Source organism: Canis lupus, chromosome 8 (assembly GCF_011100685.1).
Source record: "Canis lupus familiaris isolate Mischka breed German Shepherd chromosome 8, alternate assembly UU_Cfam_GSD_1.0, whole genome shotgun sequence".
Lineage (NCBI taxonomy): Eukaryota > Metazoa > Chordata > Mammalia > Carnivora > Canidae > Canis > Canis lupus.
Genome location: NC_049229.1, coordinates 60225857 through 60250046, shown reverse-complemented (window position 1 = coordinate 60250046; position 24190 = coordinate 60225857). Strand labels below are relative to the sequence as shown.

Genomic DNA, 24190 nt, shown 5'->3' with positions numbered 1-24190 from the left:
TGTAGCTACTATCTGTCATCATGCAATACTATTGCATTACCATTGACTATATTCCCTATGCTTTCATCCCTGTGACTTACTCATTCACAACTGGAAGCTGGTCCCTCCCACTGTCCTTAAAAAGCAAACTGATTTTTATTCAGCCTTATTTTTTTTTGTTTCAAAATTTTTGATAGATGGTGTATTACCACTCAGGGTGAATTGTTACCACCTCCCTTCCTGCTTTTGGTATACTATTACTTTGAATATGTTTTGATTTTTTTTTTATTCTCATTCTTTAATGCTAATTTAACTGCTTCTGGAGTTCTTGGTTGAGAGTTATTATTCCCCTGGTTTCCAGCATTCTTTTATTTTCTTCTGTAGCTTAATAACATTATCCATGTATGTGCTCCATTTTTTATTTATTCTATTTAGGATTTATTATGCTTCCTGAATTTGTGGATTTATGTCCTGTATCAGACCTGAAAAATTATCTTCCAGTATTATTGACTGCTCTTAGGAATAGATCTTTGTGTTAGGTTGTGGAGAAAAGACATAATTATGTGTGTTTGTTTTTAAATATTCTTCATTTTGGGGGGTGTGCCTAGGTGGCTCAGTTGATTAATTATCTGCTTTCAGGTCAGGTCATGGTCTTGAGGTCCTGGGATAGAGCCCCACATTGAGCTCCCTGTTCAGTAGGCAGCCTTCATCTCCCTCTGCCACCCCTCCTGTTTGTGCACTCTCTGTCTCTCAAATGAATAAATAATCTTTTTAAAATAAATATACTTCACTTTTATTTCTGTCACCATTGATTCAAAAGGAAAATAGGAAGGGGAACTCCCTTGCACTGTCAGTGAAAATGCCAACTGATGGAGCCGCTGTGGAAAGCAGTATGGAGATTCCTCAGAAAGTTAAAAATAGAACTATTCTATGATCAAGCAAATGCACTACTAGGTATTTACCAAAAGAATACAAAAACTCTAATTCAACAGGATACACGCACCCCAACGTTAATAGCATTATCAGTAATAGCCAAATTATAGCTAAAGTGTCCATCCACTAATGAATGGATAAAGATGTGTGTGTGTGTGTGTGTGTGTGTGTGTGTGTGTGTGTGTGTGTATGGAATGTATATACATGCAATAGAATATTAGTCATAGAAAAAAAATCTTAACATTTGTAATGACATGGATGGAGCTAGGCTGTACTATGCTAAGTGAAATAAGTCAGAAAGATAAATATATTATTCCACTCACATGTAGAATTTAAGAAACAAAACAAATGAACAAAGGGAAATGAAAAAGGCTCTTTTTAAAAAGATTTTTATTTATTTATTCATGAGACAGAGAGAGAGGCAGAGACATAGGCAGAGGGAGAAGCAGGCTCCCTGTGAGGAGCCAAATGCGGGGTTTGATCCCAGGACCCTGGGATCACAACCTATGCCAAAGGCAGACAACCACTGAGCCACCAGGTGCCCCCCGCCCAAGAAACAGGCTTTTAACTATAGAGAACAAACTGATGGAGGATGTAGGATCCAGAATGGAGATGGGTGGGGAATGGGTTAAACAGGTGATGAAGATTAAGGAGTGTACTTGTTGGAGTGCCCAGGTAGCTCAGTTAGTTAAATGTCTGCCTTCAGCTCAGGTCATGATCTTGGAGTCCTGAGATTGAGCCCCATGTCGGGATCTCTGGTCAGCAGGGAAGCTGCTTCTCCTTCTCCCTACCCCCACTTGTGCTCGAGTGCTCGCTCTCTCTCTCTCTCTCTCTCTCAAATAATTTTTTTAATGCATTTACTTCCTGGAGAGTTTTTACCTTTTTTTTTTAAGATTTATTTATTTATTCATGATAGAGAGAGAGAGAGAGAGAGGCAGAGACACAGGCAGAGGGAGAAGCAGGCTCCATACCGGGAGCCCGACGCGGGACTGGATCCCGGGACTCCAGAATCGCACCCTGGGCCAACGGCAGGCGCCAAACCACTGAGCCACCCAGGGATCCCCAAATAATTTTTTTTAAAAAGGAGTGTACTTATTGTAATGAGCACTGGGTGTTATATTACCCTATTAACAAATGTATATAAAAACTTTAAAAGAAAAGAAAATAGGTAGATTTTCTTAATGTCAAAGGGTTATATGTGGTTTTATACTGGTTGTGTTAATTACAAAATTACTGAAGTCCTAATGATTTTAATATTATGAAACACAGTTATCTCCTTCAAACAGTCAGTAAGCAAATACTATTTTCTTCAGCAAATGAATATATAAATATTATGATGCTGAGGTTTAACATTTTATTGAAATAAGTCATTTTAGGGGTGCCTGGGTGACTTGGTTAAGCGTCCAACTCTTGATTTTGGTTCAGGTCATGATCTCAGGGTCCTGGGATTGAGCCCTGTGTCAGTCTCCACACTCAGCAGGGAGTCTGCTTTAGGATGTTCTCTCCCTCACCTCCCTGCATGCTCTCTCACTCACTGTCTCTCTAAAATAAATAAAAAAATATTTTTTAAATGCCATTATAGTTAATGTAGACTGTCCTATGAGAATTTTGCCAAATAATTTAATTTTATGGCATCCAGTTATAGATTAACCAGAAGTATAAATATGTAACATGAATTAATGTATATAATGTTAATGTCTAGAAAATATTTTTTTAATATTGATAACCTTTCATACTTCTGTGTAATGATATATTAGAAGTTACTGTTAGAAACTTGTACCCCCTGGCTTTAGCTTTTAATTATAACCAAACCCCAATTTTTTTCTCTCCAGCCCTCCCCCAGCTCTAATAACCACCAATCTATTCTCTGTATCTATGAACTTAGGTTTTTTTGTTTTGTTTTAGATTCTACATATAAAAGAGATCATATAGTGTTTATCTGCCTCTGACTTATTTCACTCAGGTGATACCCTTGAGATCCATCCATGTTGTCAGAAATGGCAAAATTTCATTTGTTTTTATGACTGAATAATATTCCATTGCATGCCGTAATTTCTTTATCCATTCATCCATCAGTGGACTTAGATATTACATCTCCTTGCTATTGAAAATAATGTAGCAATGAACATGGAAATGCATATACCTTTTCAAATTATTGTTTTCATTTTCTTCAGATAAATACCCAGGAGTGGACTTGCTGGATTATATGGCAGTTCTGTTTTTAATTTGGGGGGGAACATCCATACTGTTTTTTCTAGTGGCTGCACCAATTTATATTCCCATGGCAATGCATGAGGGTTCTGTTTTCTCCACATCCTCACCAACACTTGTTATTTTTTGTCTTTTTGATAATAACCATTCTAATAGGTATGAGATATATCTTATTGTGGTTTGATTTGCATTTCCTAGATGATTAATGATATTAAGCATCTTTTTGTGTACCTGTTGACAATCTGTAAGTCTTCTTTGGACAAAATCTATTCAGATCTTCTGCCCATTTTTTAACTGGATTGTTTGTTATTTCATTACTGAGTTGTAGGAGGTCCTTAATGTATTTTGAATAGTAGCCTCTAATCAGATATATGATCTGCAGCTATTTTCTCCCAGTCAGTAAGTTGCCTTTTCATTGGTTTCCTTTGCTGTGCAGAAGCTTTTTAGCTTGCTGTAGTCCCACTTGTTTATTTTTGCTTTTGTCATATTTGATTTTGGTGTTAGGTATTTTAAAAATCAGCAAGACCTGTATCAAGAAGCATATTATTGCTTATGTTTTCTTCTAGGAGTCTTCTATTTAAGTGTTTAATCTTTTGAGTTAATTTTTTTGAATGGTGTAATATAGTAGTTCAGTTTCATTCTTTTGCATGTGCCTGTCCAATTTTTCTCATTACCACTTATTGAAGAGACCATCCTTTCTCCATTGTATATTCTTGGTTGCTTTTTCTTAAATTACTTGACCATATATGCATGGGTTTATTTCTGGACTCTGTAATCATTTCCATTGGTATATATGTCTGTTTCTATGCCAATACCATACTGTTTTAATTACTGTAACTTTATAGTATAGCTTGAAATCAGGGATTGTGATGCCTCTAGCTTTGTTCTTTTTCAAAGGTTGCTTTGGCTACTCTGTGTCTTTTGTGGTTCCATATACAAATTTTAGCAGTGTTCTATTTCTGTGAAAAATGCCATTGGAATTCTTTAAGTAGTCTCTATGCCCAGCTTGAACTCACTGCTCTGAGATTAAGAGTCCCAGGATCTACTGATTGGGCCAGCCAGTCAACTCAGTACCATTGGAATTTTGATAAGGATTGCACTGAATCTGTATTTTGCCTTGGGTGATAGGGACATTTTAACAGGACTAATTCTTCCAATCTGTAAGCACAGAATATCTTTTCATTTATTTTGTTGTCTTTAATTTCTTTCATTAGTGTCTTCATAGGTTTCAATATATAGGTCTTTCACCTCCCTGGTTAAATTTATTCCTAGATTTTTTTTTTAATACAATTGTAAATGGGAGAGTTTTCTTAATTTCTTTCTCATAGTTTGTTATTAATACAGAGTAATGCAACAGATTTTTGTATATTGATTTTGTAGCCTGCAACTTTACTGAATTTTATTCTGACAGTTTTTTATGGAGTCATAGGGTTTTCAATATGTGATGTGTCATCTGCAAATAGTGACAGTTTTACTTCCTTTCCAATTTGAATGCCTTTTCTTTTTCTTTTCCCCCCTTCCCCACCTCCACCAGTTGCTCTGGCTAGGACTTATAAAACTATGTTGAATAAAAGTGGCAAGAGTAGACATCCTTGTTCCTGATCTTAGAGGAAAATGTTTCAGCCTTTCACCATTGAGTATGATGTTAGTGGTGGGCTTGTCATATGTGGCCTTTGTTATATTGAGGTAGCCTCTTTCTATATCCACTTTGTTAAGAGTTTTTATTAAGAACAGATGTTTAAGTTTGTTAAATGTTTTTTGTGCATCTAATGAGATGATCATGATATTTATTTATTTATTTATTTATTTATTTATTTATTTATTTATTTATTTATGAGAAAGAGAGGCAGATAGGGGGAGAGAATCTTAAGCAGGCTCCACGCTCAGTATGGAGCCTGATGTGGGGCTTGATCTCACTACCCTGAGACCATGACCTGAGCTGAAATCAGGAGTTGGATGCTTAACTGACTGAGCCACCCAGGCATCCCCATCCTTCATTTTGTTAATGATACTATATCACATTGACTGATTTGTACATGTCGAATCATTCTTGCATCCCTGGAATAAATCCCACTTGATCATGCTGTATGATCCTTTTAATGTATTTCTGAATTCAGTTTACTTATACTTTGTTGATGATTTTTGCCTCTATGTTCATCAGAGACATTGACCTGTAATTTTCTTTCTTTCTTTTTTTCTTTTTTTTCTTTTCTTTTTTTTTTTTTTTTTTTTTTTTTTTTTTTTTTTTTGTGGCCTCTTTGTCTGATTTTGGTATTAAGGTAATGTTGCCCTGGTGAAATATGTTTGGAAGAGTTCCTCCCTCTTCTATTTTTCAGAAGATTTTGAGAAGAATTGGTATTAATTATTCTTTGGGTACTTGGTAAATTCACCAGTGAAGCCATCTGGTCCTGAACTTTTATTAATTGGGAGATTTTTATTACTAACTTAATCTCCTTGCTAGTAACCAGTCTGTTCACATTTTCTGTTTCATCATAATTCAGTCTTGGCAGACTGTATGTTTTTAGGAATTTATCCATTTCTTCTAAGTAGTTTGTTGGCAAATAATTATTCAGAGTGGTCTCTTATGATCCTTTATATTTCTGTGGTATCAGTTGTAACATCTCCTCTTTCATTTCTGATTTTATTTGAGTCCCCTCTTTTTTCTTAGTGAGTCTAGCTAAAGGTTTGTCAATTTTGTCTTTTCAAAAACCAGCTCTTAGTGTCCCTGATTTTTCTATTGTTTTTCTAGTCTCCATTTATTTCTGTTCAAATCTTTGTTTCCTTTCTTCTACTACCTTTGGCCTTCAGTTCTTTTTTTTCTAGTTCCTTGAGGTATAAAGTTAGGTTATTTATGTGAGATTTGTTTTTGTTTCTGAGGTAGGCATTTATCACTATAAACTTACCTCTTAGAACTGTTATGCTCTATTTCATAAATTTTGGTATATTTCCATTTTTGTTTGTTTCAGAGTATTTTTTTTATTTCTCTTTTAAATTCTTTGACCTATTGGTTGTTCAGTAACATGTTGTTTAATCTTCATGTATTTGTGAGTTTTCCAGTTTTCTTCATGTAATTAATTTCTAGTGTCATACTGTTGTGGTTGGATTAGATGCTTGATATGATTTTAGTCCTCTTAGATTTATCAATAGTCGTTTTGTGGCGTAACATATGATTTGTCTTGGAGAATGTTCCATGTGCACTTGAGAAGAATGTGTATTCTCTTGTTTCTGGATGGGATCTTCTGTAAATATCCGTTAAGCCCATCTGGTGTAACATGCCATTTAAGGCCAGTGTTTCCTTATTAATTTTCTGTTTAGATGATCTATCTATTGATATGAATGGGGTATTAAAGACCCCTATAATTATTGTATTGCTACTTCTCCCTTTAGATCTGTTAATATTTGCTTTATGTATGTAAGTGCTCTTCTGTTGAATACATATTAACAAATGTTACATTCTCTAGTTGGATTGACCCCTTTATCATTATGTATTGATCTTCTTTGTCTCTTATTACAGTCTTTTTTTTTTTAAGATTTTATTTATTTGAGAGAGAGCACAAGTGAGAGAGCATAAGCAGAGGGAGCAGCAGAGGAAGAGGGAGAAGCAGAGTCCCACAGAGCAGGGAGCCTGACTTGGGACTCAATCCCAAGACCCCAGGAACATGACCTGAATTGCTTAACCAACTGACCCACCCAGGTGCCTCTACAGTCTTTATTTTAAAGTCTGTTTCATCTGATAAAAGTAAGGCTACCCAGCTTTCTTTTGGTTTCCATTTGCCTAGAATATCTTTTTTCATACCTGCACTTTTATTTTGTGTGTGACCTTATTTGTACAATGTATTTCTTGTGGGCAGCATATAGATGGGTCTTCTATTTTTATCCATTCAGCTACACTGTCTTTTGATTGGGGCATTTAATCCATTTACATTTAAAATAATTATTGGTAGGCACGTGTTTATTGCCATTTTGTTAACTGTTTCTAGCTGATTTTGCAAATCTAAATTATTTATTTAGATAGGGAGAGCACATGCAAGTGGGGAGAGGAGGAGGGAAAGAGCGAGAGAGAGAATCTTAAGCAGGCTCCTTCCTTGCCCAGCACGACTCTGAGATCATGACCTGAACTGCAATCAAGAGTCAGACACTTAACCAACTTAACCATCCAGGCACCCCTGCAAACTTGAATGTTGAAAGGGCTTTTTATGGTTTGATTCTGTGCCATTATTCCATGTCTTGGCTTATTTCACATTTTCTACCTCTTTGTGAAGCATTCTGGAAGATTTAAGGGATCCCTGGGTGGCGCAGCGGTTTGGCGCCTGCCTTTGGCCCAGGGCGCGATCCTGGAGACCCGGGATCGAATCCCACGTCGGGCTCCCGGTGCATGGAGCCTGCTTCTCCCTCTGCCTGTGTCTCTGCCTCTCTCTCTCTCTCTCTCTCTGTGTGACTATCATAAATAAATTAATTAATTAAAAAAAAAAGATCTTTATTCTAGATCTTAATTCTCTTTCTTTTTAAAAAGTTTTATTTAAACTCCAGTTAGCTAATATATAGTATAACATTAGTTTCTGGTGTACAATTTAGTGATTCAATACTTACATAGAACACTCAGTGCTCAACACAAGTACACTCTTAATTGCCATCACCCATTTAACCCATCCCACCCACCCCCCTACCGTGGTGACAACCATCTGTTTGTTCTCTGTAGTTAAGAGTGTTTCTTGGCTTGCCTCTCTTTATCTCCTTTTGCTCATTTGTTTTATTTCTTAAATTCCACATGTGAGTTAAATCATATGGTATTTTTCTTTCTCTGACTTATTTCACTTAGTGTAATACTTTCTAGCTCCATCCATACTGTTGCAAATGGGAAGATTTCATTCTTTTTGATGGCTGAGTAATTAGCAGCTCTTTCTCCTTCACATCTGCTGTGTCACCTACATATTAGGTATTTGATTTTGATAATTCTCATTTGTAGAAATTTTGTTTTCGAATTGCCTTAGAATTTTTTATAACATATTATTCCTGGTTTGTGTTTTAGCTTTCCTCTCTTATGTCTTTAATCCTTACCTATCAGATAAGGAATATATAATCTAGGGGCAGCCTGGGTGGCTCAGCGGTTTAGCGCCACCTTCAGCCCAGGGCGTGATCCTGGAGACCCGGGATTGAGTCCCACATCAGGCTCCCTGCATGGAGCCTGCTTCTCCCTCTGCCTGTGTCTCTCATGAATAAATAAAATCTAGTTATTTGACATCCTTTGGGATCTGACTATGCTGTGTTTTTCTTTCTGCTGCTTTGGGGTTATTTTCCTGCTGACTCTCTCATGGTGTTCCATTTTCTTTTGTACTTGAAAATTTGGATTGTAGGCTTATGTTTAAATGGGCTTTCTTTACCTATAGGGATTTTCTGAGGTCTGGATCAAAGGTGTTCTTCCAGAGTGATTTTGTGCCTGAGTGCCTAAGTTGCTACCATCCAGAACTACTAAGGATTTCTTTAGCTAGGATTGCATAGATCCTATAATTAGTGTAACTTGAAATCTAAGATTTGTATAAGTCACCCTGAATTTGTGAATCCCCAAGTATGATTTTTCCCTTTATCTAGAACCCAGGCAAGATACACAAGTCTATTTCTTGAGTTTTTCTTTATTGCCAGGCATATTTTTAAAAGTCTGCTCTTTAAAAAGTCTACTCTTCCTTCAAGATATGATTGTAATACTCAATAAAAGGACAATAAAGGAGTGCCTGGGTAGTTCAGTTGGGTTAAACGTCTGCCTTCGGCTCGGATTGTGATCTTAGGGTCCTGGGATCCAGCCCCAATCAGGCTCCCTGCTCAGTGGATAGTCTGCTTCTCCCTCTCCCTCTACTGCTCTCCTTGATTGTTCTCTCTCTCTCTCTCTCTCTGTCAAGTGAATAAATAAAATCTTTAAAAAGGTGGGGGGGGCAATACAGATATGTGGAGGGTTTTTTTGGGGAAAAAAAGAAATTGTATGCAGTTAAATACCTTTTTTTTTTTCTTTTTTAAAAAAAGAAAGATTTTATTTACTTATTTGACAGAACAAGCAAAAGGAGCTGCAGGAAGGGGGAGAGGGAGAAGCAGGCTCGCCACTGAGCAAGGAGCCTGATGTAGGGCTTGATCCTAGGACCCTGAGATCATGACCTGAGCTGACGGCAGACTTTTAACAAACTGAGCCACTCAGGCACCCCTGTATTTTCTTTCTTAAGGTGTTCATAAGTCAAAAGAAGTGTTAAAAAGTAAAAATCATTGAAACTAAGTACAAAGCTTGTAAATATTCAAGTAAAAAGATGAAATTATAAAAATATGGCTGTCTTACCTTATTTTAATTAATAAATTGCTTAAAATAAATATTTCTTAAAATAGAGAAACTTTCAGCATGGAAACTTGAAAATGTAATACTTAATCTTTCTTTTATTTTTTTAAAGATTTTATGTATCTACTTAGAGAGTGAGAGAGTAGGAAACAGAAGTGGGGAGGTGGGATGGGGAGACAGAAGCAGAGCAGGGAGCCCCAACATGGCAGATCCTGGGACTGCAGGATCATGACTTGAGCCAAAAGGCAGACGCTTAACAGACTGAGCCTCCGAGGTGCCCCATAATCTTTCTTTTTAAAACAGTCTTAACAGGGCGCCTGGGTGGCTCAATCAGTTAGTGTCTGCCTTCAGCTGGGGTTATGATCTCAGAGTCCTGGGATCAGGGTCCTGGGATCAAGCCCCATGTCAGGCTCCCAGCAAGGAGTCTGCTAAGGAGTCTGCTTGTTCCTCTCCCTCTGCCCCTCCTCATGCTCATGCTCTCCCTGTCCAAAGAAATAAATAAAATCCTAAAAAATAAAAATAAAAAAAAGCAGTCAAAACGAAAGTCCATTATTATCATTGAGTTGCAAAAGTAATTCGTTTTGTATAAGTATTCCCAGATGTTCAAAAGACCCTAACTATACTATATACTAGTCTGAGTAAGGTGAAAAGATACAAATATAATCTATTTCTGTATTTCCTCGAAGTCATCATATACAACTATCTCTTGTTTGATAGCTTTGAAGACATCTTTTTGAATAACTTTTTCTTTTTTGGTAAGGACTATTATTCTTTTATTGATAGCAAGCTATAATGTTTATTTAAAAGAAAGGATTTCTAGTTTCATTGTTCTTAGATTTGTGATGTATAGAAGGAAATTCTAATCCATTACTATCATGTCTAATGTGGATTGAATTGTGTCCCTAAAAGGATATGTGTAAGTCCTAACCCCCCATACCTTTGAATGTGACCTTATTTGGAAATAGGGTCTTTGCAAATGTAATCAAGCTAAGATGTGGTCATACTGGATTAGGATGGACTCTATATTGAATGACATGTGTTCTTATAAGAAGGCTTTATGAAGACACAAACACAGACACAAAGGAAGAATATGATGTAATAACAGGCAGAAATTGAGGTGATGCATCTACAAGCCAAGGAGCATCAAGGATTGGTGGGAAACTCCAGAAGCCAGGGAGAGGCAAGAAAGAATTCCTTCCTAGAACTTTCAGAGGGAGCATAGTTCTGCCAATACCTTGATTTCAAACTCTGGCTTCCAGAACTGTGAGAAAAGAGATTTCTGTTGTTTTAAGCCACCTAGTTTGTAGTAACTTATAATGGCAGATCTAAGAAACCAATCCAGTGATCACATTCCACTTGTAGACAAAGTCTTTGAACCTAGAGTAAGAATTATTTGCACAGTTGAAACTTTGCTTAGTTGATTGTCCTCTCCATTAAAGCTTGAAAGAAGTAGGAAAATAATAGAACTCTAGATGCCCTAAGATGTTAATGATCCCGGGGCACCTGAGTGGCTCAGTGGTTGAGCATATGCCTTTGGCTCAGGTTGTGATCCCACAGTCCCAGGATCAAGTCCCGCATCAGGCTTCCTGTGGGAAGCCTGCCTCTCCCTCTGCCTATGTCTGTGTTTCTCATGAATAAATAAATAAAATCTTAAAAAAAAAAAGATGTTAATTTTCCAGTTATCAGATTATTTTAAAATTTGGAAATAATGTCTTATATCTTCAGTGCTGGTATTTTGGAACTTAAAAGTAACCTGGAACTTGAAAACCAGGACTGTATGAATACGATGACTGTATAACCCTTCAAAGATCCAATTTTATCCAGGAGGCCCTGGTGCAACATAAGTCTCCTGTGCCTACAGAGCAGTCATAGCCTTATTTTTTTTTATTCTTTTAGGACTTTATTCATGAGAGATACACAGAGAGAGGCAGAGACATAGGCAGAGGGAGAAGCAGGCTCCCTGCAGGGAGCCCCATGCGGAGCTTAATCCCAGGACCCTGGGATCATGTGATGGTAGGGGACCTTGGTAGGGGACTCTGGGTACTGCCCCAGTTAGAGAATGCTGCAGATTCCCCACATAACAGTGCTCTGGCTGGCTAGGTAAAATCCAACACTAGAAGAGTCCCTTTCTCCTGCTTTGAACTGGTAGTATCTTCCCAACATCCTCTATTGGCAAAGCTTTGTATCAGTTTGCTGGCAAGACAAAAATCTTCTACAAGGCCCCAGAAATGGTAGATTTGGAACTAAAAGACAATAAAGTAATAACTGGCACAGACTACTCTTTAGTCTAATTAGCATCTATATGTATCTTTTTATGAACAGTTGAACTTTGGTATAACCACAGAACTGACATTATGTTTGTGTTCTACCCGAAAAGTTTCTAACCAAAGAGATGCAGCTGCAGTTGGTACGGGTGAAGAAATTCTCAACCTCTCCCCAAAATAGGAAGACACACAGCTCCAACAGTCAGTGTATCCATTGCTGACTATATTCATTACTAACAAATTCACTTTTGGTCTTACTGAATATTCTCTTACCTTAAGACTAAATTGTAAAGTTAACCACCAATGAACTTGTATAAAATATTTAAAAACAAGAGATAAGAAGTAAACAGTTTTGGGATCCCTGGGTGGCGCAGTGGTTTAGCGCCTGCCTTTGGCCCAGGGCGCGATCCTGGAGACCCGGGATCGAATCCCACGTTGGGCTCCCGGTGCATGGACCCTGCTTCTCCCTCTGCCTATGTCTCTGCCTCTCTCTCTCTCTCTCTCTCTGTGTGTGCGTGACTATCATAAATAAATAAAAATTTAAAAAAAAAAGAAGTAAACAGTTTATATATATGCATAACAAGCATTTATGTATAGTCCCTATTTCTGTAACTGGTTATGGGCTATGGTTGATATCTCTGACTTCCCTCTTCTAGTATCCATTTCATATTTTCTTTGTCTTAGCCAGAACCTCAGATAATTAGAGTTATTTAGCTCATGAGGTAACCCAGACCTTCATTGCTAAATGATGTGAAATCTCAGTATCTCTACCTGATTTTTTTCCTGGTGGTTGTTCCATTAAGTTTTACCATTGGTCATGGAAAACTAAGAAGCATCCCAATGAATCCCTCTGGGTTTCAGATATAGTCCCCTTTGCCCTCAGTGTGTAGCAATAACTCAGTGTCGCCTCTGTAATTAGGAACAATCACTCTAGCCAGAAGAGTAACAGCCCTTCTCTTTGCCTGCTGTTTCACTGGCACAAGGAGCCCAACATGGCCAAGTGGCACTCTCGCCTTCCATTTCAGAGAGGCATATGTCCCCTAGTAAAAGAATTCTCTCTGCTCTTGGGAGATAAGACTAAATCAGCAGAGCTCAGAGTTGCCAGGATGTAAAACAAAATTGTGCAAGTTGGTTATTAGATTGAATGGTGAGAAGAGTCCTTCTCACTTCTACTTCTTGATTTCCAGACCTGTGTTATCCGGCTATGAAGTAGACAATGGTCTGTGATTCAAAGCATGTGTTGCATGCTGTAAGACAAAACCCTTATCTTTGAGGGCATTGTTTCTCAGATGGTGCCATAAATTAGTTTTCAATAAGCCATTCCACTGTTAATTAATTGTTCTTTTAGTAACTTTCTCTTGAGTAGTGGGAGTTGTGATAAAATTAATTCCATGGGTATAAGTCTAATGCTACATATTTTTGATTATAAGTTCCTTGATCAGAAGCATTAAATTCGGTGATGGTGGATAAGGCATCCCATGTGTTCATGGATGGCAGTGCTAGCAGGATCATAATGGTCATAGAAGGCAAATCCAGAATTCATGTCTGTTTTAGTGAAGATGAATCTTTGCCTCCTCCATAATGGAAGAGGCTCAGTATAATCAATATGCTACCAGTTGGCTGGTTGATCCCCCTAGGGAATGGTACTGTATCAGAGGTTCACTTGATCTCTACTGTTAGCATATTAGACACTCAGCGGTAGCAAGATAACCTTGAAAAAGAGAATCTATGTTTTCCAAGTCTAGCATAAACTCTGTCTTTGTCACCATGGGCTCACTGAGTGAGTACTAATTGGCTAGGAAAAGAGGCTTCTCTGAGATCCATAGAGCACAATACTGGTCTCCTCTGGAATAGACGATTTGGGCATTCTGTAGGACACAAAAATCTTCACATACCTTGCCCTTTTTGAAAGTTTCATTTTCTATCAAGGAAAATTCCATTCTTTCTAATCCTGAAAGAATCCAGTCCCCAACTGATCATCCAACTAGTTAACACTTGCTAATGAGTCAGGATAAATCTGTCCATCTGGTCATTTCTCACCACAAAAGTGGCAAACCAAATGTACTGCTTGAAGGTGCTGCCCATTGTGAAATTTTACTTTTACTGCTATCCTTCAGGGTTACCCCTGAGTGGGGCTATAGTGACTTCAGATGGGTACCAACATATACTATATAGAAACATCTGTAAATCTGGCTCAAGTTTTTTCTTCCTCAGTCAACTGATCATTAAAGAATACCTGTGAGGCCACAGGTATAGACTGGGAGAGAGAAGAGATATTGTAGCAGGAAGTATTGTTGGATTCTGAGCCACTTATTCATGCAAATTACTTCTGACTTCCAGATCTGTGGAAGACTGGTCTTTTATATACCATTTCCATTTGATCATAGATAGCTGCTCTGCACACCCAATCTATGGCTAGATAGGTCATGTAACTTGCGATTCAGGGAGGAAGCTTAGGACACATAGTCACCTGATATCCCGTAGTTAGGCATTTAGTCTCTACCAAGGCCAAGTAGTAAGGCTGAAACACCTTCTCAAAGGGAAAATAGTTACCTATAAAGAAGGGTACGGATTTTTTTCCCAAATCTAAGAGATCTGCGGTACAATTCTCCTTGAATAGCTTTCCAGAGGCTTCATGCAGACACTTCAAATAGTGTCTTTATTTACCACAGACACTTTGAGTATCATTGTATTTGCTAGATTATAAGGCCTAAATGGAAGATCAGCTTGCCTTCTCTTCTGGTCCCCTGGAAGCCTCTTAAGTGACTTGATAAATGAATAGAAGCAGCTAACTCAAATGTGTAGACTTCCAAAAGGCATAAAAGGCATTTTGCTCCTTTTGTTTGTGGTAGGTGATGGAAGGTGCAGCAACCTGCTTTTCACCTTTAAAGGGAGTATCTTGATGTATTCCAGAGAATTGGATCCCCAGAAGCTTCTGAGGTGGCAGGTCCCTTAATTTTTTGTGGGAATTATCTTCCACTCTCTTGATTCACTTATGTCTCACTAAGACATCTAAAGTACTTGTTGCTTCCTGCTCCCCAGATCCATTCTGCATAATGTCATCAATGTAGTGGACCATTGAGATGTTTTGTGGAATGTCAAGACGATCAGGATCTCTCTGGACTATATTATGGCAAAAAACAGGAGAGTTGAATAGCCCTGAGGCAAGGCTTTGATGGTGTGCACAGATACAAGCCAGGTAAAAGCAGACTGCTCTGGTGGTCCTTATAAATTGGGGTGGAGGAAAAAAGCATTAACTAGGGCAGTAACTGCATGCAAAATGTTAGGGGCTGTGTTTGTTTGTTCTTGTAAAGATCTGGAAGAGTAGCTTCAGTTAGTATTGCTACCTGATTAAATTTATTATCCATGGTTAGTATCTAAAGTCCCTCTTAGGGGAGCCTGGGTGCCTCAGCTGGTTAAGCATTCGACTCTTGATTTCAGCTCAGGTCATGATATCAAGGTCGTGAGATGGAGCCCTGAATTTTGCCCCACACACTGCAGGGAGTCTTCTTCTCTCCCTCTGCCCCCCACCACACTCTCTCACAATTTCTCTCTCATATGAATAAATAAATCTTTAAAAAAAATAAAAATAAACAAAATCCATCTTATTTCACATAGACCAAACTGGCAAGTCTAAGCGTGTTAGATATTTTCACCAGTGTATTTTTTTAAATATTTTATTTATTTAATTCATGAGAGACACAGAGATAGAGGCAGAGACATAGGCAGAGGGAGAAGCAGGCTCCATACAGGGAGCCCGATGCAGGACTCGATCCCAGGACTCCAGGATCATGTCCTGAGCCAAAGGCAGGTGCTCAACCACTGAGCCACCCAGGCATCCCATCACTAGTGCATATTTTAAGTCTTTGGTAGTATCACTGATTTTTTTCAATTCTCAAGCCTGCAGTTTTGCATCTGATTTATTATCTTGAGAGAGAGAAATTTCCAGGAGTTTGCACTTATTTTTCCTTGTAATGACCCTTATCCCATGGATCATGGAACCAGTCTAGTGGATTCTACAAGTTGCCAGGTATAAATGCTACAATTCAGGAATTGGATGGAATTCACAGAATTAGTGTCAGTTCAGAGCCCTGTTTACTAATTCCTGAATGTTTGAGTATTTCCTTTTCTTTTTTTTTTTTTTTTTTTTTTGAGTATTTCCTTTTCTTCAGTTGAGCCATTTGTGGCCACTGATTGATTTGGAAGAAGATGTACTTAATATGCTGTGGCATTGCTACAGGGTCCTTTTCAATGAGACTTAGCCTTCCCTTTAATCAGGGGCTCTAAGTATATGATTGGCCCAGGTCTGAAAACAAGCTGAGAATCTGTGACTTTCCATCATGGTATCTGAAGTCCGTTTCTTAGCCACCAGGTCTGGAGTTTTTTCTGTTACATAGAACAAACATTAATCTAGTAGTCTACTCATCTGTTTCATTCCTTCAGATACCATGATTTTTTAGTCACCATCAGAAATCTCCACAGGCCAGAACATTCTGATTATTAGTACCTTCCTGCTGCCCTTTTTTGGTAAAAGAACTGCTCTTTTATTTTTATTTTTTTTTAAGATTTTATTTATTTATTCGTGAGAGAGAGACAGAGGCAGAGACACAGGCAGAGGGAGAAGCAGGCTCCATGCAGGTAGCCCAATGTGGGACTCCATCCCAGGTCTCCAGGATCACACCCAGGTGGCGCTGAAGGTGGCGCTAAACTGCTGAGCTACCCGGGCTGCCCAAATCTGCTCTTTTAAGTGCTGCTACTTGGCTTCTGCTTTTCCTAGATGATCCCTATTGAATCAGGAAGCCCATATTAATGGAGACGTCTCCCATTCCTGATCTACACAGGAGGATATCATAGAGCTTTTCAAAGATGTAGATGTTGCCCTTAATGTTATTTCTCAATGGTTTTGTAAAGGGACTATTTTCTAGACTTTTGAGGGGGTTGTTCTTGGTGGGCAGACATATAGGTTGCATATGAAAAATCTGCTGCAACATTCTTACCTCCCTAAGCTTTTGTATTCCTTCCTCTATATCAAATGTTAGCAAATCCAGACCACCTCCTGATTTTGTAAGTAATATTTTATTGGAACACAGCCATGTCCATTCATTTATGTACTATTTATATCTGCTTTTGTGCTACAGTAGCAGAGTTGAATAGTAGTGACAGAGACCATATGGCCTGCGACACTGAAAATATTTACTCTCTGGTCCTTAAAAAAAAGTTTGCCAACCTCCGACCTAGAGCATGCTGAGATTTGATCCAAGCTAGGAGTCTAGTGACAGCAGAGAAGTAGTTGTGATGGTTCTTCAGAATGTTAAACATCCCCTGCAAAGCATTTACCCCAGAAGGTCAGTCTTCCCAGACACAGGAGAGCAAACTTGGCCCCAGCTCTGAGACTCAGTAAACACAGAAGTTCAAGACTTTCAGTTTTTGGGGATGCCTGGGTGGCTCAGCAGTTGAGCATCAGCCTTTGGCCCTGGGTGTGATTTGGAATCTGGGATCAAGTCCCACATTAGGCTTCCTGCATGGAGCCCGCTTCTATCTCTGTCTGTGTCTCTGCCTCTCTATATGTGTCTCTCATGAATAAATGGATAAAATCTTTAGATTCAAAAAAAGATTTTCGGTCGGCTATCAGCGCCATCCTGCAGTCTGAGCCTCGATTTCGGTGCCAGAGCCCTCTTGGGCAGAGGATGTTGCCCTTGCGGGGGGCGGGGGGGGCGGTGGCACTTAAGCCAAGTAGGGGAGAGTCAGTCATGTCGGTCCGCTGCACGCTCCGCACATTTGGGAGAGTCCGGCCTGTGGAGCACTGGCCGCAGTACTGGCGGGAACCGGAGCTGCTGACCGCTCTGAGAGGCCATAGCCCGACTTGGTCTGCGGCCCCATGGCCTTAGTGGTTGGGGCCACATCCTCCTGGATGGCGGCCGAGCCACATGGTGCGCATGAACGTCCTGACAGATGCTCTCAAGAGCATCAACAATGCTGAAAAAAGAGGCAAGCGCTAGGTTCTTATCAGGCCATGCTCCAAAGTCATCGTCCGATTTCTCACTGTGATAATGAAGCATGGTTACATTGGCGAATTTGAAATCATCGATGATCACAGAGCTGGGAAAATTGTTGTGAACCTCACAGGCAGGTTAAACAAGTGTGGAGTGATCAGCCCCAGATTTGATGTACAACTGAAAGATCTAGAAAAATGGCAGAATAACCTGCTCCCATCCCACCAGTTTGATTTCATTGTACTGACAACCTTAGCTGGCATCATGGACCACAAAGAAACAAGACGAAAACACACAGGAGGGAAAAATCCTGGGATTCTTTTTCTAGGGATGTAATTCATATGTGCAAATAAAATGCCTCCATGGAAAAAAAAAAGGATTTTCAGTTTTGTCTGAATCTAACCGGATGCTCCCATTCCACAGTTCGAAATTCCTTCCTTTCCAATCAGTGCCCCATCACATAAGAAACTTGGTGAGACTGGGAATTCAACTGACATTGTAAATTTGCAACCTACACAATTAAATTTTGTCTTTTAATTTTTAGCAACATCAGCTTGTGTTCTCTATTCAGACCATGACTCATACTGAGAGTTTAAAGACCTAAGCTTGGGGATCCTGGGTGGCTCAGCGGTTTAGTGCCTGCCTTCGGCCCAGGGCGTGATCCTGGAGACCCGCGGGTCGAGTCCCACATCAGGCTCCCTATATGGAGCCTGCTTCTCCCTCTGCCTGTCTCTCTCTCTCTCTCTTTCTCTCTCTCATGAATGAGTAAATAAAATCTTTAAAAAATAAATAGACAGACAGACCTGAGCTTGCTCCTTCTTTCTTTTAAATGTTCCAGGCACTCAGTGGAATCTTTTGCACAGTATCATTCTTGTGGTCATCGTTATTTTGTGTCAAAGACAGCAGCCTCTTGGACTCCCAGGGCATTTTACTTCCTTAGACACTCTATAGTTAACCACAGGAGATTACTTGATTGTTATGCCAGTGCATCCCATTTCCCATTGTTAAGGGCTCAGCACTGTGTATATATCCAAAGGCATGACTAAACCAATTCCAAAAAGTTCCATCTTCAATGATCTGTCTCCTATGACTACTTCAGTACCAGTTCTGTAACCATTTTGCTATAATTTACAGACAGAAACCACCTTAGTAAATGGAATAGGGGAAATTTAATATGAATAAGTGTTGTTAACTAATAAAAGATGGTTAGCTACTAAAAGAGGTAAGGAGGATTCTAAGGAGTATAGGAGTAGCAACTGCAGAAAGCAACTGCCACCTGCAGGATTAGTGGATGGTGATTAAGGAAGGACTCTTCCTCTCCTCTCCCAGGCAGATTCAGATCTCTTTGGAGAGGATATGGGTGCCATTGAAAAAGAAACTTGCCAAAGGGCTGGTCAAAGAAATCTTTTGCTGTGGTGGCAGAGAAAATCTTCCATTCCCAATCCCATCCCCCATACCTACCCTTGCCCTGTCATTAATCTCATCTACTGGTTCCAGCACACCAGAGGAAAGAAAAATCTCTTCCTTCTTTGGCTTTGCAAGGACCCTTCACAAAATCAAATTAGCTGGAAAAGGAAAAATATCTACAGGGCCTAGCTCTAATATCACATAGCAGGAAAGAAAAGGGTGGATTTGGAGCTGAGAGGCAATAAATTAATAACAAGCTCTTATCCAAGTTCATGACTGTGACTACTAACTGTATGCCACTGTTTCCCATATTTATATCTCTAGTCTAGTCCTCTCCTTTGAACTTCAGAGAAGTATAATTATATCAAACTGGCTTCTCAATGTCTTCACTTAATTTCTCATAAGTATCCTTAACTGTATGGGTATAAAGCCAAACATTTGTACTTCCTCAGTTTTTTCCATCTTGGGAATAATATCACCATTTGAAAAAAATATTCTTGATTTTTATCTTTTTCTTCTGCTCTCCTCCCACTAAGAGTCCTGGCAACTCTATCTTCAAAATATCCAAATCCTCACCTTTGTCATCACTTTGACTCCAGCTGCAGGTTGCCATCATCTCTTAAATCTCAAAAATCATCCTAGATTTCTTCATTATCAATATGTTCTTGATAATGAAATGATAAATAAATAACTTGTTCTTAGTTCATTCTGTAACTTTTCATTCTGTAACAGCTGTACCCCATCTCTCCCTCTCCAAATGTTATGTATGACACCAAAAGTCTTAGGACTTTTGAATATGTCTGCCATATATCCCTTGCTATCAGGGCAAGCCCATTTTTGTTTATTTCCCAATACATATTAATTCTTTTTTCTTCAAAATTAATAATATTAGCATCATTATTTCTTCAAGCATGATTAGATCTTCCATGCATGGATAGATCTTCCTAGCTTTAGTAATTATCTATTGTCATATTTTTTCAAATTTGAAAGGACTTTTGTAAGGATGGCCTTATTTCTTAAATTTCTGATTTGTAAAAAAAAAAAAAATCTGATTTGTTGGATAGAAACTACAGAGGTAGTAATCTCAAACACACACACACACACACACACACACACAAAAATTTCCGCATATGTCATTGGCTTTTTACACTAGTTAAAATCTCTCATTATCTTTCATCAACTTAATTTTTTAAGGTAAATATTAGTACTTTTGTTACATTTGGAAGAGGGGAATGGTTTCCATACCACTGATTTCAGTAGAAAACTCTGTTGCCTGCATCCCTTGACTCCTTTTGAATACTGATTTGGGGCCATAATGGATACAGAAATTCTCTTTGAAATTAGAAGTTCCTTAAGCACATAATTAAAAAAAAAGAAAATCACCTGATATATGCTGTCTGTCTCTTTTAGGTGGGAGATGTTGCTGTTTTTCTCCTGACGGTAAAGCTTTAGCTGTAGGTCTGAATGATGGAAGTTTCTTAATGGCAAATGCAGATACTCTAGAGGACCTTGTGTCTTTTCACCACAGAAAAGATATTATTTCAGATATTCGATTTTCACCAGGTAAGACAGCGTTGAAATCATATTTGATTATTAACTTGGGTGAGGTAGTAAGCAAATATATCAATATGTAATTTTTATTAACCATTATTCTATCTTGGAATTTTAATTTTTTACTAGAAAAGACAATAAGGTAGGAGGTAAAATTCCCGTATTAGATCAGTGGCAAAATATCCAGCTTAGTGCCAATTCTGTCACTAAATTTTCTGTGTGATTTGAGCCAAGGCACTTCTCTGGGTTTCGGTTTCTTCATTTCTAACATATATTGGATGACTATCTTCATTATATTCTTAATACTTTTGAAATTTTGCATTAATTTTGCTTCATCAATTTCCATGTATTCACTCTGACAAAATACACTATAATGTGGGAAGTACTAATGTTAAGGCAAAATTTGTTAGTTTACCTCCATTTCTTCTAAATTTAGAGGGCTTTTTTTTTTTCTTTTCTTTCTTTCTTTTTAAACACATGCTGTATTTAATTATATGGTATATAGTTTTTGGTCCTTGCTTTCCATTGAGCTGTCTCACTACACCAAAGAAAACATTTTGTTAATCATAATATACTTGAAAATATATAGTTACAGTTTGTCACTTGATACACATTTTGCTATAATTTACAAAACACCTAAGATAAGAGTTCCTCCAAAAAAATATTAAGAAAATTAACTCTAGTTGTTGAGTGTAAAAAATATTTTTAAAGATAGAAAATCTCAAGCAAATATGTTTCTCTTCTAGGTTCTGGGAAATACCTTGCGGTAGCATCCCATGACAGTTTTATAGATATATACAATGTGATGAGTAGTAAACGAGTAGGAATATGCAAAGGCGCTACCAGTTACATAACCCATGTTGATTGGGATATTAGAGGTAAGAATTTAAATAACCTATTTGGTAAAAGTTCATTTGATTTAGCATACTATTTTAAAGAAACCAAAAAGTGATTCAACAAATGAGTTCAGAATCCTTGTGAGAAACATTCTCAAAATTACTTTCTACTCCTTTATTTAACATCTGAAAGTGGATGCTACCAGTTTAGATTTTTCAATACTTAAGTTATAACTCAAGTGGTAGTAGAGTAATAAGTTCTTTAATTTGTAAAGTAAATTAAATATTAGGTAAAAAAGTTTTTCAGTCATTTGTCCTCACTTTTGTCAGATAAGTTTAGTATAAATAATAATTGAAAATTTGGAAAATAGATATGTTAATGAGGATTTTAATGTCTTTTCACCGTCATTCAATAAAACACATTTCTTAAAAATAGTCACAATTATATAACATACAGAATTTAATGAGTATCTTTATCTTTGTTTTTTTAGTAAAATGCTTTGCACATGGCAATGTTTAATAATTTGGATAAATGCTAAATATTTTAAATGCTCCATTTTTTTTTAAAGATTTTATTTATTCATGAGAGACACACAGAGAGAGAGAGAGGCAGAGACACAGGCGGAGGGAGAAGCAGGCTCCCTGTAGGGAGCCTGACTTGGGACTCGATCTCGGATCTCCAGGATCCCGGGTCTCCAGGTCTTCACCCCTGGGCTGAAGGCAGTGCTAAATCGCTGAGCCACCTGGGCTACCCCTAAATGCTCCATTTTTAAGGATTTTTGTTTCATGTATTTATTTACATAAATCTAATTGTTAAAGTTTTTCCAAACATAATTAAACAAAATGCTTTTTTAAAAAATCCTCAAATTTATTTCTGTGGTTTTTTATATGCATAGGAACAAAAATAGTTTTTATGTGTATACACACATAAAAATTAAACCATTTATGAATTCAATATGTGGTTGACTGTGGAGGAAATTGGTTTTTATATTTAAGACTAATTTTTCCCATTAAAGGTAAACATCCTACTTCTAGGGAAGATAGAGTAGGAGGGTGCTAAACTCACCTTGTATCAGATACAGATACAACTAACACCCACATCAGTGTAAATAACTCAGAAAATGACCCAAAGACTGGCAAAAGAGATTCTCCCCAGCTAAATGTAGAGAAGAAGCCACACGAAGAGGGTAGGAAGGGTGGAGATGCGGTTGAGAACTAAAAGGATTCATAGGACTCTCTTCAGGAGGGAGGAGGGACACTGCGGGCTTGGAGAGAGGAGAGAAACAGACCATCACAGTGGGGAGCCCACAGGGAAAAGACAAAATATTTGGCTTTGAAAACCAGAGGGGTCAAATTACACAAATTCTTACAATCTGTTCTAGGCTTAACACCTAGAACTTTAAAAATCAGCCCTTTTGGCTCTGGGAGAGCCAGGAGGGTGAGAGGAAACTGAGTCTCCCCCCTTAATGACACAGTGTAACAAACAGCCCTGGAAGCAGCAATTGGAAAACCCATGGAGTATGTAGAAGAGAGTTTTGTTTTACTAATCTCAGAGCATATGAGTTGGGAAACTATCTAAGAACAAAAGAGCTAACAGGCACCATTTCCCTCCCGTGTCCCCAGCCTAGACATAGGGACAGCAACGAGAACCAATGAAGCAGAAACACTCTTCACCTAAATTTCTTTTTTTTTTTAAGATTGATTGATTGATTGATTGATTGATTTTATTTATTTATGATAGAGAGAGAGAGAGGCAGAGGCACAGGAGGAGGGAGAAGCAGGCTCCATGCTGGGAGCCCAATGCGGGACTCGATCCTAGGACTCCAGGATCACACTCTGGGCCAAAGGCAGGCGCCAAACCACTGAGCCACCCAGGGATCCTCTAAATTTCTTAACAATGCTCCCTGCTCCTACGTTCTTCAGATACACCCCTTCCAGCCAGACCTTGGTTCCAGGTCTCCTTTCACAGCAGACCTACACAAGCCTTGCTAACACCACATACCCCACTTCTGTGTGCTCCTGGGGACATGCCCCTTCCAATATAACCTTGGCTGGAACCCATCCAAAGCATTGCCATAATTCTGGCAGAATGCAAGCAGCCCTGACAGGAACCAGCACTACTCCGAAGTGACTCCTACTCTGGGAAGAGACAAACATAACCATAGACATTAGTCTAACTACAGTGCCAACAGTGAGTTGGGGGCAGACATCTCATCTGACTGCAAGTCCCACCCACCTATGAAAGCTTCTCAGGGGACAACACAGGGAAAGTGCCCTGCAGTTTGGTCCTACTACATCTCTGGCAAACACCTGGTCTGACTCAAGCCCAAGGTGGCCCCAGACTGTCCCATTAACAACAAAGGGAAAAACCCTGCCCACAGCAGCAGAGAGCCATTGCAGATGACTGGACTGAAGGCAAAAGCTACTCAGCAACAGCAGTAGGGCACACACAACACATATAGGAGACACTTCTGAAGCGCTGGGTTCCAGTAAACAGGGGACATGGTGCTACAGGGCACCACAGGACCTCTTTTTCATAAGGCCACTACTTTCAAGAGCAGGAGATATAGCTGACTTTCCTAACAGAGAGAAATAGACACAGAGAATTAGACAGCGTGATGAGACAGGAATATGTCCCAAATGAAAGAAGACAAAATCACAGCAAGAGAGCTAAACAAAATTTGAGATTAAAAAAACATG

General features: G+C 38.6%; 1 protein-coding gene and 1 pseudogene across 16 annotated transcripts in view; both read left to right on the top strand.

Moving 5' to 3' along the window:
* EML5 (EMAP like 5) overlaps window positions 1-24190 on the top strand; it is a 183087-nt gene that overhangs the window by 111195 nt on the left and 47702 nt on the right. For 15 of the 16 annotated variants that reach the window (XR_005363659.1, XR_005363660.1, XR_005363661.1 and 12 more), the window contains 2 exons: window positions 20514-20666; window positions 21401-21532. Coding sequence is in view for 12 of the 16 variants with exons in the window: in XM_038545507.1 (XP_038401435.1) it covers window positions 20514-20666; window positions 21401-21532 (285 nt within the window). In the remaining 4 variants the exon portion in view is untranslated. Of the gene's footprint in view, window positions 1-14745; window positions 14899-20513; window positions 20667-21400; window positions 21533-24190 lie in introns of those variants that run through there. The other variant, XM_038545514.1, reaches the window with a different exon arrangement.
* LOC106559189 lies at window positions 17616-18032 on the top strand (annotated as a pseudogene).